Source organism: Aotus nancymaae, unplaced genomic scaffold (genome assembly GCF_030222135.1).
Source record: "Aotus nancymaae isolate 86718 unplaced genomic scaffold, 86718_ANA_hifiasm-v0.15.2.pri h1tg000032l_0, whole genome shotgun sequence".
Classification (NCBI taxonomy): domain Eukaryota; kingdom Metazoa; phylum Chordata; class Mammalia; order Primates; family Aotidae; genus Aotus; species Aotus nancymaae.
Window position 1 is genome coordinate 21,750,163 of NW_026988445.1, and position 14,832 is coordinate 21,764,994.

Consider the following 14,832-nt stretch of genomic DNA (forward strand, 5'->3'; position numbering starts at 1 on the left):
AAGAACTTGTTCTAAGAAACCACTCAATTAACAAGGATCTCTCTTCAACCAACCTGCTCCCCACCCCAAATGTTTCTCACTTAATACACAAGTTACACAAAAACAACTGGAAAACAGAAATTTCCAATATTTTAACGCTGTTAACCAGGATACGGTTACTATCTTAAGATCAAATCTTACAACGTTTCTGGACAAAAAACGTAAAACCACATACCTGTAACGTGATGAATGACGGAGACAACCAGATGGGGAAGCATGTAACGCAGAAGAGGACTGACGTCGTAAGTTTCAGAAATCCCATGAAGTATTGTAATAAAATCAGGAACATTACATAAGTGAAGGAATGGCCTTTGAAGAAGCAAAAGTACATATCTTGTTGACTTTACAAGTTAGACAATGAGTGACAATATTTAAAAATATATATAATCACTTATCTTACAAAAATAATTATTCAAAATAATTTTATTCACTTCTGACTAACACCATTTCTCAATTCAATTGTACATACTTTTTCCCAAGGCTCTCTGGCTTCTGTCTCTGCAGGAGTACTATCAAGCAACTTAATCCATCCTTGATCAAAGAGGGAATCTTGGTCAATGTTTTGATGATCTGTGATGCCAATGAATTCACAAAGGTATCTTCCATTGTCACTTTCACACAAATCTGACATATTATCATATATGTTGCAGCTCTGTAATCTGGTAAAGATGATTTCAATCCCTAAATATTTTTTAAATATAAGGAAAAATGATAAACTATATTATTTTCTTCTACTTAAAATGTTAATCTGACAAATTAGAAATGTCATAAATTAGAGATTAATACAACCTAATACATAGTAAACCACTCTTCAGACATAAACAATAAAGGAGTTGACCCCTTTTTCAGAGTGGATAAAGAGATGAGACAAGTCTGTTGGATGAGACAAAGGATCTCGGAAAATTTTCCAACTCAAAATATCTACCACGTGTCTTAACAGGAGCCAGTAAGCTCTTCTTTTATATGTAAAAACCTACTTATTGAAAGGAGACCTCAATCAGATCACTAATGGAAGAAAAAAGTCTGATGAAAGATAACAAGTTGAGACAATGGTGGGAAGTAAAAGCAGTATCTCCATGGGGCACCTGGGAAGGTAACAGACAACAAGACACTCAGGAAAAAAAACCACGGAGATGTGGGAGCCAGTGCACAAAGAATGCTGAGAGGCTGCTTCTGCCCCGAAGACAGTCTACTCCATCCTCCTTCCAGTAAGGAACAAAGATGGCAACGAAAATCAATCTAGGAGATGGTGGCAGGGCCAGACAGCCAATATTTATTTTTAAGAGTCCTAATTAAGGTCCCACTCTAGTGAGTTTCTAACAATAAAGTGTCATATTTTCAACCTAAAAGTTAAATTTCATCAATCACCTGAAATACATTGTCAATTTAAAAATGCTTAAATCTAAAAAAAGTTCAAAAGCAAGAAAATTCCTTTAAGTACAAAATAATCTACTTAACACATCAACTGTGCCAACCTTTTGGATATAGGGAAATAATTTGGCGATGACACTGTCTGATACATCTTCCACAGCTACCAGTGCCGACACAATGGTAGAAGCATAGAAAGCCAAGAGCACTCTCAACTGAGCTAAGCTGCCCGGGTACTCAGCAAAAACCTGAAACAAGGAACACAAGCACATGTAACAGTGAAACGGAGGTAGGAGGACTGCTTGAGGCCAGGAGTTTGAGGCTGAGACTTCAGTGAACTATGATGGCACCACTGTACTCTAGCCTGGGCGACAGAGCAAGACAATGTCTCCAAAAAAAAAAGTAAAGTGAAAGGCCAAATAAATATTTACAGCTCTCCTGAACTACCATATGAAATGCTTAATACATATGCAATGTGACAAGAATGAACTAATAATATTCCTAACATATTAATTTAAAAACAATTTTTTTTTTTGAGACGGTCTCGCTCTGTCACCCAGGCTACAGTATAGTGGCCCAATCTCGGCTCACTGCAACCTCCCCCTCCCAGGTTCAAGCTATTCTCCTGCCTCTGCCTCCCGAGTAGCTGGGATTACAAGCACATGCCACCATGCCCAGCTTATTTTCTTATTTTTAGTAGACACGGTGTTTCACCATGTTGGTCAGGATCGTCTCGAACTCCCAACCTCAAGTGATCTGCCTGCCTCAGCTTCCCCGCAAGTACTGAGATTACAGGCATGAGCCACTGCATCCAGCCTTAAAATTTTTTAAACAGCTTTCCCAGGTTGAATATTCCTGACATTTCCAGACAGTCTCTTCAAATAGTCACTGTAACTAGAATTTAGCAAGGAACAGACATTTATTTTTGTAGAAAAACACCTTTGGAAAAAAACAAAACAAAACAAAACAAAAAAAACTGATTCTCAAACTGCTCCCACTTCAAAACACCAGACCATTTAAGAAAATAAAATTATCCAAAGTACCATTCTTATTAGGGAAGGCTTTAGTGTATTTTCTTCATTTAAAGCAAGCAATCTTTTCATAAAATTATATACTTATGAAACAATATACTGCTCACCTTCACAGATTTTGTCACCAAACTACAAATGAAATCCATGAATCCCAGGTCTTTGTAGCAGTGGGTAATCAAAGTTCCTTTAGCTAAGGGCACTCCAGATTGCTATTATTAATGGAAAGAACAAACTATTAGCAACATCCATCAACTAATCCTTATTTTAAAGTATTTACCCCAGTAATCTCTTCATACTGCTATAGTTCATGAATTAAAAACATAATTTCTCCTTGTGACTGGTGATGGTGATGAAATTAACACACAAAATCATGGGAACTTAGAAATTCAAGAGAACATCTGCAATGAGGGCAGAAGTATTTCGTGAAAAATGTTTGCTTAACATATGGCACATTTTGAAAGGTACTTATCAAAATCTGTTTCTCTAGATTCTTAGCAATTTTACTGGTTCTATTTGGTTTCTGAGCCAATATGATATGCTTCTGTCATTGCTTTCAAATAATGCTAAGAACAGAAATAAACTAGGAACCTGGGCAACTAATACCACTATTCTCACCATCCAGCATTATACATGGTATGTAACAGATGCTCAATAAATATTGACCAAATAAATGAAAGGAGAATTTTAAGTGAACTTTAGTAGGTGAGTGGAGTTTAGATACCTAGAATAAGAGGGCCTAGGGAGCAGCAAGGTCCAAGGGTAGATCACAGGGAGAATAATTTTGAGGCTATAAGCAGAGTGAATGTTGGGAAGAGCAGTTTGACAGCTTTATCAAAGCCTGACCTTCTCCAATGTTCTTTAGTTCAAGTGCTTTACATTCAGATTCTTAAATTCTCCTTCTAATTAAAAAGTCCTCATTACTCCTGTCTTACTAATTCTGAACACTGACCTCACTACCACCGTCACTCAAATGTACATAGCCCATGATCTGTTAGCCTACTTTCACTCCGATTTGCCTCCCCTCCTAACCTGGATTACCAGGCTCAACACGTGGTAAAGCTCCTGCTAACTACATCTGCTTTCCTCTACCACATGTTGCCAGAGTGCTGATAGTCAGCTGGTTTCCCGTACAATAGCATGCTGTTTGATCTTACCCAGACCCTTCCTGTTATACAAGTATACTTATATTCGTCTGTAAATTAACTCCTAGCATCTTCCTCACAACTTTAATAAATTCTTAAGCCCTGAAGTTATCCTTGTCCTTTTAATTTTTATAATTATTTTCTGGCTTTCTTCCCCTCCAACTTTTTTTTAAGCTCTCAGTTCCAAAATTTAAAATGCCAAACAGCATGGTACAACAGAAAGACACGAGGTCTGGAATCAGACTGGGGTTCAAATCCCAACTCTGCCACTTAATAGTTATGCGAACTTTGGCAAATAGTCTGTCCTCATCTGTGGAAACAAAGTTTTGGGTTAATCCATGACAATACAATGTACACTGCCTAGCCTGATGTCAGATACTAAATAAAAGCTAAATATTATTAACATTAATAACGGTTTCACTGGCAAGTTAGGAAATAAAAATGATGGAGGTAATATCTGGACCATTCCCAGGAGCGCTGGCTTATTTTTTCCTAATTAAATCCCTTAATCAAGATTTGTAATGCCTACAGACGTGTGTCATTCAGCAATCATACCTTAACTGGCAACAGCCAGAACCATTTGTGCTTTGAATTATTAATTTTTAGCAGCTGTATGACTCGCACAAATATTCTTGTCTCGTGGTATGGCAGAACACAAGCAATGAGGCTATCTTGATTATAAAGATGTATATGGAACCTGGGGAAAAAAGCAAATAGTTCAACTGGACACAAAACTTAATAAAAAGCACCTATTTCTTCATGTGCCCAAGCTGTGTATTAATGAGCTAAAACAACCTAAAACGAGTAGCAGTAAAAATCACATAATTATAAGCAAGATACAGAACATTTTAAAAGTCCTCAATTTTCCATTCACATATGCCTCAACATGGGCCTGCCAATTCCTATCCATTATCTTTAAATATTCAAAATCAAAATATACACCCCATTCACTTTCTCTCAGCTTTAAAATTTTTATTTTTTTGAAATAGGGTCTTGCTCTGCCACCCAGACTGGACTGCAGTGGCATGATCATGGCTCACGGCAGCCTCGACCTCCCAGGCTCAACTGATCCTCCCACCTAGGTCTCCTGAGTATCTGGGACCACAGATGAGCACCACTACAGCTGGCTAACTTTTTATTTCTATGTAGAGACTAGGTCTTCCTGTGTTGCCCAATCTGGTCTCTCAACCTTTTGTTTTTTTTGAGAGGGAGTCTCGCTCTGCTGCCCAAGCTAGAGTGCAGTGGCACAATCTTGGCTCACTGCAACTTCCACCTCCTGGATTCAAGTGATTCTCCTGCCTCAGCCTCCCAAGTAGCTGTGACCACAGGCACACACCACCATGCCCAGCTAATTTTTTTTTTATTTTAATAGAGTTTTACCATGTTGGCCAGGTTAGCCTCAAACTCCTGAGCTCGGGTAATACGCCTGCCTCAGCCTCCCAAAGTGCTAGGATTACAGGCATGAGCCACTGCACCTGGCCAAGATGCTTTTTCTAATTCTCTCTGCCAAATGATCTCTCTTCTGTATAAACTCTATTCTTTTATATGGACTTCTTTTTCTTGAGATAGGAGTTTCACTCTTGTTGCCCAGGCTGGAGTTAACAGTGCGAACTCAGCTTACTGCTACCTCCGCCTCCCGGATTCAAGCGATCCTCCTGTAGCTGGGATTGCAGGCATGTGCCACTACACCCAGCTAATTCTGTTTTTTTAGTAGAGATGGGGTTTCTCCATGTTGATCAGGCTGGTCTTGAACTCCCGACCTCAGGTGATCCGCTCACCTCGGCCTCCCAAAGTGTTGGGATTACAGGCGTGAGCCACCATGCCTGGCCTACACGTACCCTTTTTTTTTTTTCTTTTTAACAGTATCATACATTGCCTTTTATTAGTTTTTTTCTTTTTTTTTTTTGAGATGGAGTCTACTCGGTCACCCAGACGGGAGTGCAGTGGTGTGATCTCAGCTCACTGCAACCTTCATCTCCCAAGTTGAAATGATTCTCATACCCCCACCTCCCGAGTAGCTGGAATTACAGGTGTACACCACCATGCCTGGCTAATTTTTTTTGGTATTCCTAGTAGAGACAACAGAGTTTCACCATGCTGGTCAGCCTGGTCTCGAATCCCCAATCTGAAGTGATCTGCCCACTTCAGCCTCCCAAAGTGTTGAGATTACAGGTGTGAGCCACTGAACCCAGCCTATTAGTTTCACATATGATTTTAGTACTATCCAAGCTGTTACTTTTTCTATGAAGCGTTCTTCAACTATTCCAGGCAGAACTATATCCACAAAACTATGCTTAATTCTTTATTACAGCATTTATTTCAAAATAGTAATCAAGCGGAACCTACTTATCTGTGTAGTGAACTTAGTATTTGTTGAATAAATAAGTAAGTCTTCTGAAGAAATAAATGAAATACCAAATTTAAAAAGTATTGCTTACATGAAGATCTACTTAGGGGTAAAACTAGATGCTAGAAAACAGATGGCAATATTACAGACTTTTAAATATTCCTTTTTGTCTGATTGCCCTAATGTTCTGACAATCAGAAGACCCAAGTTAAAAATTATGTTTTTTTGCTGACTCATTTACTTTTTAAAAAAAATTAGTTTATCTCCATGTCTCCATTTTTTGTTTTTTGTTTGATACAGAGTCTCCCTCTGTCACCCCAGTTGGAGTTCAGTGGCGCAATCTCAGTTCACTGCAAAATCCCAGGTTCAAGGGATTCTCCTGCCTCAGCCTCCCAAGTAGCTGGAATTATAGGTGCTCACCGCAGCGCCCTGCTAATTTTTGTATTTTTGGTAGAGACAGGCTTTTACCATGTTGGCCAGGCTGGTCTTGAAGCCATGGCTCCAATTAATGGGATAGAAATCTACTTTTAAAACATGTAAGGCAGGTGAGGTGGCTTGTGCCTGTAATCCCAGTACTTTGGGAGGCCAAGGTGGGGGTGGATCACCTGAGGTCAGAAGTTTGAGACCAGCCTGACCAACATGGAGAAACCCTGTCTCTACTAAAAATACAAAATTAGCCAGGCATGGTGGCGCATGCCTGTAATCCCAGCTACTCTAGAAGCTGAGGGAGGAAAATAGCTTGAACCCTGGAGGCAGAGGTTGCAGGGAGCCAAGATCGTGCCATTGCACTCCAGCTAGGGCAACAAGAGCGAAACTCTGTCACAAAAATAAATAAATAAAAAATAAAATAAAACATGTCAGTTGGATTTAGTGTGGCAGCTCATGCTTATAACCCCAGCACTTTGGGAGGCTGACGAGACAGGAGGATTGCTTGAGGCCAGGTGTTCCAGACTAGCCTAGGCAACAGAGACACTGTCTCTACAAAATAATAATAATAATACTAAGAACTAGCAGGGCATGTGGTACATCCCTGTAATCCCTGCTACTTGGGAGGCTGAGATCCGAGGATCATTTGAGCCCTGGAGGTCAAGTGAGCCACGATCACACCTCTGCACCCCAGCCTAGGTGACAGAGTGAAATCTTGACTCTCAAAAAAAAAAAAAAAGAAAAGAAAAGAAAGAAAGAAAGACAGCTGGGCAGCTCGGCACAGTGGCTCACGCCTGTAATCCCAGCACTTTGGGAGGCTGAGGCGGGTGGATCATGAGGTCAGAAGTTTGAAATCGGCCTGGCCAACATGGTGAAACCTGGTCTCTACTAAAAAAAATAAATACAAAAAAATTAGCTGGGCATGGTGGCACGTGCTTGTAATCCTAGCTACTTGGGAGGCTGAGGCAGGAGAATCACTTAAACCTGGTAGGCAGAGGTTGCATGAGCAGAGATCCTACCACTGCACTCCAGCCCAGGAGACAGTGCAAGACTCCATCTCAAAAAAAAAAAAAAAAGACATGTGGAGAATAAACTAAACAAAAATGTGTATGCTGTGATGTGATACCAATATGTGAGAAAATAAACTGAGTAAACTTGCTGAGACAATTCCCAAAGCAGATAAAAGTTCGGACCTTGGAAATAAACTTCAGTTGTATCCTAGCTTTGCCACTTACTAGCTGTGTAACTCAAGCAACTTAACCCCTCTAAGCCTCAGTTTTCTCAACTGTAAAACAGAGATAATACAAGTAATCTCACCAGATGAATGCTTCGAGGATTAAATGAGATAATGCAGGTAAAGTGCTAACCAGGGTCTGGGTATAAATGCTCAATACACATTAGCTATCATTGTTTTTCTCAAGTAATGGTATTTCAGAAGATGTTACTGCCTGCTTCCCCAACCATTTTGTTATTTTGGCAAGAAAGAAGCTTAATACCCATTGCCCCAAGTGTGCAGGAACAAGCTGTCACTTTGCCATTACAGCTTGTTCCTGCACACTTGGGGCAATGGGTAGGTATTAAGCTTCCTTCTTGCCAAACAACTAAGGAGCTTAGGCTGGGCGCAGTAGCTCACGACTGTAATCCCAACATTTTGGGAGGCTGAGGCAAGTGGATCACCTTGGGTGATCAGGGGTTCAAGATCAGCCTGGCTAACACAGTGAAACCCTGTCTCTACAAAAATACAAAACTTAGCCAGGCACTATGTCAAGTGCCTGTAATCCCAGCCACTCAGGAGGCTGAGGCAGGAGAATTGCTTGAACCCAGGAGGCAGAGGCTGCAGTGAGCCAAGATTGTGCCACTGCACTCCAGCCTGGGCAACAGAGCAAGACTCCATCTCAAAAGAAAAAAAAAAAAAGAACTAATGAGGTTAGACCATTTACTCAAAATCATCAGTAGTTCTACTTTTCATTATCAACAAAAAAGAATTTAAAGACAGAAGAGCATGCTTATCTCACACAACTGATGTTGTCTTAATCTCTTAATATATACCAATTTTTCAGCTTTAAATTGATAAGTTTTCTCAACTACTTAATTTTTTAAAAGACCAAAGTGATTAGCCCATAGTTATATCTGTAATTCTATTAACTACCTGTGAATCAACCACTCCAGACACTTCTGCGCTGGCTTAAGCAGAAAGTAAGGCGACAAGTGAATAAGGAATAATGAAATGTTTTCATCCAACTGTTTGTTTACTGCTTTGGTCTGAACGCTTCGCTCCAAGGTTTTTGCTAGCTGACTGAACAACGGTGCTTCAAACTGCTCAAAGGAAGGATCAATTCCAAGCAATTCTTCCAGGCCAGTGCATCCTAAATTTCAAAAAAGGCCAGTTTAGTTAATAAATCTTTGCAAGGAAACTCATCCCACCCCTCTTTTGCAGTTTTACTTACTCCTAAAAAGTCTCTGAATTCTTTAAGTATGTACAATTTGTAATACAGTCCCAAACACTGCTTTCTAGTTTTCAAACATATAAAGTAAGTCCTATCTCATCTACCAGAACAGAAAGTACTTCGTGGCAGGAAACGCTGCTTTTTTTTTTTTTTAATATCCTCAACAATAACTATGCCAGTCCTCTGAGAGGACTCCTCCGTCACCCAAGTCACTGCCTCTATCCCCTTTTAGCTGTTCTCTTTTTGATCTATTAGTTGACCTCTCTAACCTTGTTTCTTCATCTGTGAGATCCAGATACCACTACTCATAAACATTTCAAGCACAGCTAAAAGATGGCTCACCAATGGCAAAGGCGGTGTCCCTGTCGATGGTTGCCGCTTCTTTAGGGTCAAACAACAAAGAGGCAACTTCATCTCTAGAGAAGAGGCTGGGATCGCTTTGAGGAAGGGCAAGTCGTTGGAGCTGCTGGGCTAAGGACGTCATCTTTCAAGCCAACGGATTTGTAATGACAGGGGCTAAAAAAAATAAGCACTTTGAGAAGTCTCTACGAAATTGTAAGGCGCGTCACATACAAGCAATTTTCCTCTGCACTCGGCGCCGTCATGGACACACAACGCGGTTGTCCTGAGATCTGTGGACCCCGGAGATGCAAACACGACAGCAACAGCGCTAAGAACTAATTACAGTACCGGCGACCGCGCCAAGGCTTTCCTTCAACCCTGATTCCGTAGATATTCGGAAAACTCTTACCCTTCCTCGATATGCCACCCCCATCCGCAGCCACATCAAGCGGCTCTGTGCGCCTCCTTACCCGGAATTGGGAATTTGGGTACACCTTGGAAGGCAACAACTCTTCACAGCAGCTCCCACATGGTATCAAGGAGTTCAACCCTCTCCCGGAAACCTAAAACATGCTGTGGCGCCTCTTCCGGCTGCAGACACTACGGCAAGTGAAGAGGTTCAAACTTGCCCTGAAAAAGACGAGACAGCTCCGCCTCCCGAGACGAAAGCCCGCCCCTAAGCCCGCCCCTAAGCCCGCCCCTAAGCCCGCCCCTAAGCCCGCTGATCTCGGGCTCAAGTCTTGAGTTTCTTATACTCCGCAGCTCGGGTCCCGCCGTTTGCGCTGTGGCTTACATCTGAGGCTTTCGGTCTCTGGATGGGCCTTTTGTGGGCTTTAAGAATCCGTAGCCGGAATCATTCATTCAGTGTATACTTATCCAGCCTTTGCTAGATGCCAGCAGCATCGCTTAGTGCTGAAAGCTACGGGTTGTGAAGTCACGTGGTTTGGGTTCAAATCCGGCGCTGGCGCCTGTGGGTCTATGTTTAGGTTTACAAGTTATGCTACAGTAGTGCTAAATGGCAGGTTTTGAAAGACAGGTTCCCACATTTTTAAGAAAATTTATTTCGTACGATTTGTGATACGCAGAGATCAGGATCTTACCCTCATTAAAGGCTGATGTTGAAGACTTTCCCATGTTTACTACTAAATCCTAATTACCAAATAAAGTACCTGAGATGTGGATAACAAAACATATTTATTGACTAACTGAATGAATGAATGTAAATGTGCATAAGCTGTATCTGTATCTCCTTCCTGTTCAAGAAATGTGTATCAGAATGCAAGTGAATAAGTGTAGCATTATTATAGGAATAACTTAGAATTATTCTAACTATAATAAAGGTAAAATGTTCAGAAACTTCAATGTTTTATTATTAGTAGAGTATTTACATCATATGTCACAACTGATGGGATACCATCCAGTTGAAAATGTATCTGTTGCTTGGCTTGATCAGCACGTTGAGAGGCCAAGACTGGCAGATCGCCTGAGCCTGGGAGTTCAAGACCAGTCTGAGCAACATGAGGAAACTCCACCTCTACAGAGAGCACAAAAATTAGCCGGCCTTGGTGGCACGCATCTGCCCGGGAGGCTGAAAAATGGGAGGATTAATTGAGCCTGGGAGGTAGAGGTTGCAGTGAGTTGAGATGGCACCACTGAACTCCAGCCTGGGCAACACAGGGAGACCCTGTCTCAAAAAATAAAAATAAAAAAAGAAAGAAAATATATCTTATTAACGAGAAAATAAATAGGCTGTATGTAAGTAGCAGTGTAAAGTCAACATATGAAATCTACATTTTGGCCAAGTGCTAAAAAAAATTTGACTAGTTAGATGATTGAGAAGTATGAATGTTTCTTCATACTGCATCCCAAACAAATTTATTTGCATTTTTATAAGCTTGAGCACTAGCGCTCTTGCTACCAAAAAAATTATAATTTCTTTTTTGCATATTTTGAAATGTGCTGGAAGGGAACTAGGAGTTTAAAAAAAAAAATTGGAAATCAACCGGAGCAAGTTCCTGAAACATCTTTGGAAACCGGCAGGTGGCACCAAAGCATTTTCCTGACCCCAGAGAGCATTCAGCGGTGTCGCCAGTTGCCTTACGGAAGTAGCCGTTTTCACGGTTTTTTTTAATGGAAAAAATTATATACAATAATCTAAAAATTGGTTCATGAAAGCTTCCATATGTCATTAAATGCCGTAAAAATAATGCCTTCAGGCCGGGGGCGGTGACTCACGCCTATAATTCCAGCACTTTGGGAGGCTGAGGCGGGTGGATCACCTGAGGTCGGGAGTCCGAGACTAGCCTGACCAGCATGGTGAAACCCCGTCTCTACCAAAAATACAGAATTAGCCAGTCGTGGTAGCGCATGTCTGTAATTTCGGCTATTCGGGAGGCTGAGGCAGGAGAATCGCTTGAACCTGGGAGGCAGGGGTGGTGCGAGCTGAGACCGCACCATTGCACTCCAGCCTGGGCAACAAGAGCGACTCCGTCTCAAAAACAAACAAACAAAAAACAAATAAATAAAGACTTCAAAGGTTGTTTAGAGAGCTACAGGACTTAACAATGTTAGATATTCTTGGCTAATGAGAACCATTCAAAGTCTTTTAATAAATATATTGAATTTAGATATGGGTAGCCTGAATCCCTTTCTTCTCTCATCCACTCCACATTCTAAGTTAGCTTCTATTGACTGTTTGCCACTGGGGACACTTTTTATTGATTGAAACAATGGTGAAGTAGAGAACTGGGAAAGCCAGCAGGTGAAACCAGCATATTTATCATATAAATACGATAGCAGCATGTTTATCATATAAATATGATAGCAAAAATTATCCAGGATAGTTCTTTTGGGGGAAGTAAGGGATAGGAGGATTTGGTTCTATGTGAGATGGTTTTGAAGGGAAATTTGGGACAGAAGAGTTTTGGGAGGAAGTTGGAGAGAAGGGCAGCTCCCTGTGTAGATAATATTACATACTGGATTGATAGGAAATACAGAGAAAAAAAGATTTTTGCTTTATGTTTGGATGCTTCCTTAAGTATTCTTGAAAGACATGAAAATTTCAATTTATGTTTAGTTCTATGTGAGAGTCACTAGTATTTCTTTTTCATTTTCATTTTTTTGAGATGAAGTTTTGCTCTTGTCACCCAGGCCAGAGTGCAATGGTGCGATCTCGGCTCACTGCAACCTCCGCCTCCTGGGTTCAAGCCATTCTCCTGCCTCAGCCTCTGAGTAGCTGGGATTTTAGGCGCCCACCACCGTGCTCAGCTAATTTTTGTATTTTTGGTAAAGACAGGGTTTCACCATGTTGGCCAGGCTGGTCTTGAACTCCTGACCTCAAGTGATCCACCCGCCTTGGCCTCCCAAAGTACTAGAATTACAAGTGTGAGCCAGCACATCCGGTCACTATTTCTTATAGTGAAATTCTATGCTGTGGCTGGTTTCAAGACCCAGTAAGCCAGTCTAGTTTTATGTGGGTTATTGGAAGAAAGAGACAAAAATATCAGTATTTCCTAGTTACATGATCATATACCTAGAAAAGCCAAGAATTTCATTCTATAAACAGCTGGCATTAGTATGGATAGGAAACTAGGCAGTGCAAGTATACACACACAGATACACAATATATACATGTGTTATCAACATTTAGCTACAACTGGAGGAAAACAAGCTGACCAGAAAAAGAGCCAATTTCCAGTAGCAACACAGACACACACACACACACACACACACACACACACACACACACACACAGAGTACCTGAGAGTAAATTAAACTTACAAGAAGATCTTCATGAATAAAACTATAAAACCTTATGGAAAATTAAAACAAAAGATTTGAGTGAGTGGAGAAGATGGATTGTTATACTAGATGGACTGTTGTATTATACTTTTGGATGGGAAAACTAATATATAAAATGTCTATTTGCCTACCCCAAGTTAATTTACATATTTAATTCCGATATTTAAGAAACTGTTTTTTTAAATTTGACAAAATGATTCCAAAATATATATAAAAGGATAAGTGTACTAGAATCCGTTTTAAAAATTCTCAGAGGAACATTTAATAGAAAAATATAATGGGGTATATTAGCATTATCAGATATTAAAAATATGTGGCAAAGCAGCTGAAGGTAAGAGAGTATAGCTCTAGGGTAAAAACTGGCAAATAGATCCCCAGGACCAAATAGCTAATCCAGAAATGAACACCAATATATGTGAGTAATACAGCACAAAGAAGTATAAAAAAACCATCAGGGCCGGGCGCCGTGGCTCATGCCTGTAATCCCAGCACTTTGGGAGACTGAGGTGGGTGGATCACCTGAGGTCAGGAGTTCAAAACCAGCCTTGCCAACATGGTGAAACCGCATCTCTACTAAAAATACAAAAATTAGGCGGGCATGGTGATAGGCACCTGTAATCCCAGCTACTGGGGAGGCTGAGACTGTAGAATTGCTTGAATCCAGGAGGTGGAGTTTGCAGTGAACTGAGATCACGCCACTGCAGTCCAGCCTGGGTGACAGAGTGCGATTCCGTCTCAAAAAAATAAAAATTAAAAATAAAAAACCATCAGGGAAGAAAATGTTCACTAATTAATGTTGGGTTAACTAATTTTGGTGGAATAAAAATACAACAACAGATATCCATCTCAATCTATACACAAGGATGGAATCCAGAGTACATAAATAAACTATGGTTTCGAACAGGATGGAGTAAGAGACCATACTTATTGTGCCCCTGGAAGTAACCAAAAAATGGATGCAATATATGAAACAACAGTTTTTAAGACTCTATCATCAGGCAGCTAAGTTACCAGCAAGCCCAAAGAGACATGAAATAAATGAGGTAAGCCTAGGAGTGCCCCAGTTTACTGCATCGGGAGAGTTTTCAGGCAGTCCAAGGAGGAAACCCAAGCAGAGCACAATAAACCCTCTGAGCTGAAGAACTGGAGCTAAGAGTTCAGGGAGAACAAGGTAGCTAGAGTTCGCAGGGCAGAATAGTGAAGAGGACAGCATCTCAAAGAAAGAGACTCTGGGGCTTGGCGTGGTGGCTCACTCCTGTAATCCCAGCACTTTGAGAGACCAAGGCGGGTGAATCACCTGAGGTCAGGAGTTTGAGACCAGCCTAGCCAACATGGTGAAACTCTGTTTCTACTAAAAATACAAAAATTAGCCGGGCATGGTGGCCTGTAATCCCAGCTACTCAGGAGGCTGAGGCAGGAGAATTGCTTGAACCCGGGAGGCGGAGGTTGCAGCAATGAGCCGAGATAACACCATTGCACTCCAGCCTAGGCAACACAGTGAGCTCCATCTTAAAAAAAAAAAAAGAAAAAGAAAGAAAGCAAGCTCTGGAGAACTGCAGAGGGTACCTCTCTGGAATATTCAGTGGAGTACTAGTCAGGGCTTTCTTGTGAGAAAACTACCTAAAGCTGAGGAAAGAGCCATCTGAAAGGATTAGAGAAAACGATACCTACATTCACAGAGCTGGGAATAGAGTGTGTTCCTACCAGTGAGATTGAAAATCTCATGATTTACAGTGTTATACAAAGTGTACTGAAGGGTCTTGCCTTGTAAGTGAGAAATTATTGACCCTAGACTGAGCACTGCTCCAGTCCCACCTAACATATCTCAAAAGCAAGATCTGAAAGATAAAAACCATTTTCAAGAGACCTAGCCACATTCCAGAACAATG

The 14,832-nt window shown here is 41.0% G+C and overlaps 1 protein-coding gene across 2 annotated transcripts in view; it reads right to left on the reverse strand.

Moving 5' to 3' along the window:
- The window catches only part of HEATR1 (HEAT repeat containing 1), a 62,939-nt gene extending 53,228 nt beyond the window's left edge, over window positions 1-9,711 (reverse strand). For both annotated transcript variants that reach the window (XM_012459901.2, XM_012459900.3), the window contains exons 1-8: window positions 9,613-9,711; window positions 9,143-9,316; window positions 8,503-8,719; window positions 4,136-4,277; window positions 2,546-2,647; window positions 1,515-1,655; window positions 509-720; window positions 215-348 (exon numbers count right to left, since the gene is read on the reverse strand). In XM_012459901.2, the coding sequence (XP_012315324.2) occupies window positions 215-348; window positions 509-720; window positions 1,515-1,655; window positions 2,546-2,647; window positions 4,136-4,277; window positions 8,503-8,719; window positions 9,143-9,284 (1,090 nt within the window). In that variant the 5' untranslated portion in view covers window positions 9,285-9,316; window positions 9,613-9,711. The remainder of the gene's footprint in view (window positions 1-214; window positions 349-508; window positions 721-1,514; window positions 1,656-2,545; window positions 2,648-4,135; window positions 4,278-8,502; window positions 8,720-9,142; window positions 9,317-9,612) is intronic.
- Between the last annotated feature and the right edge of the window lie 5,121 nt (window positions 9,712-14,832).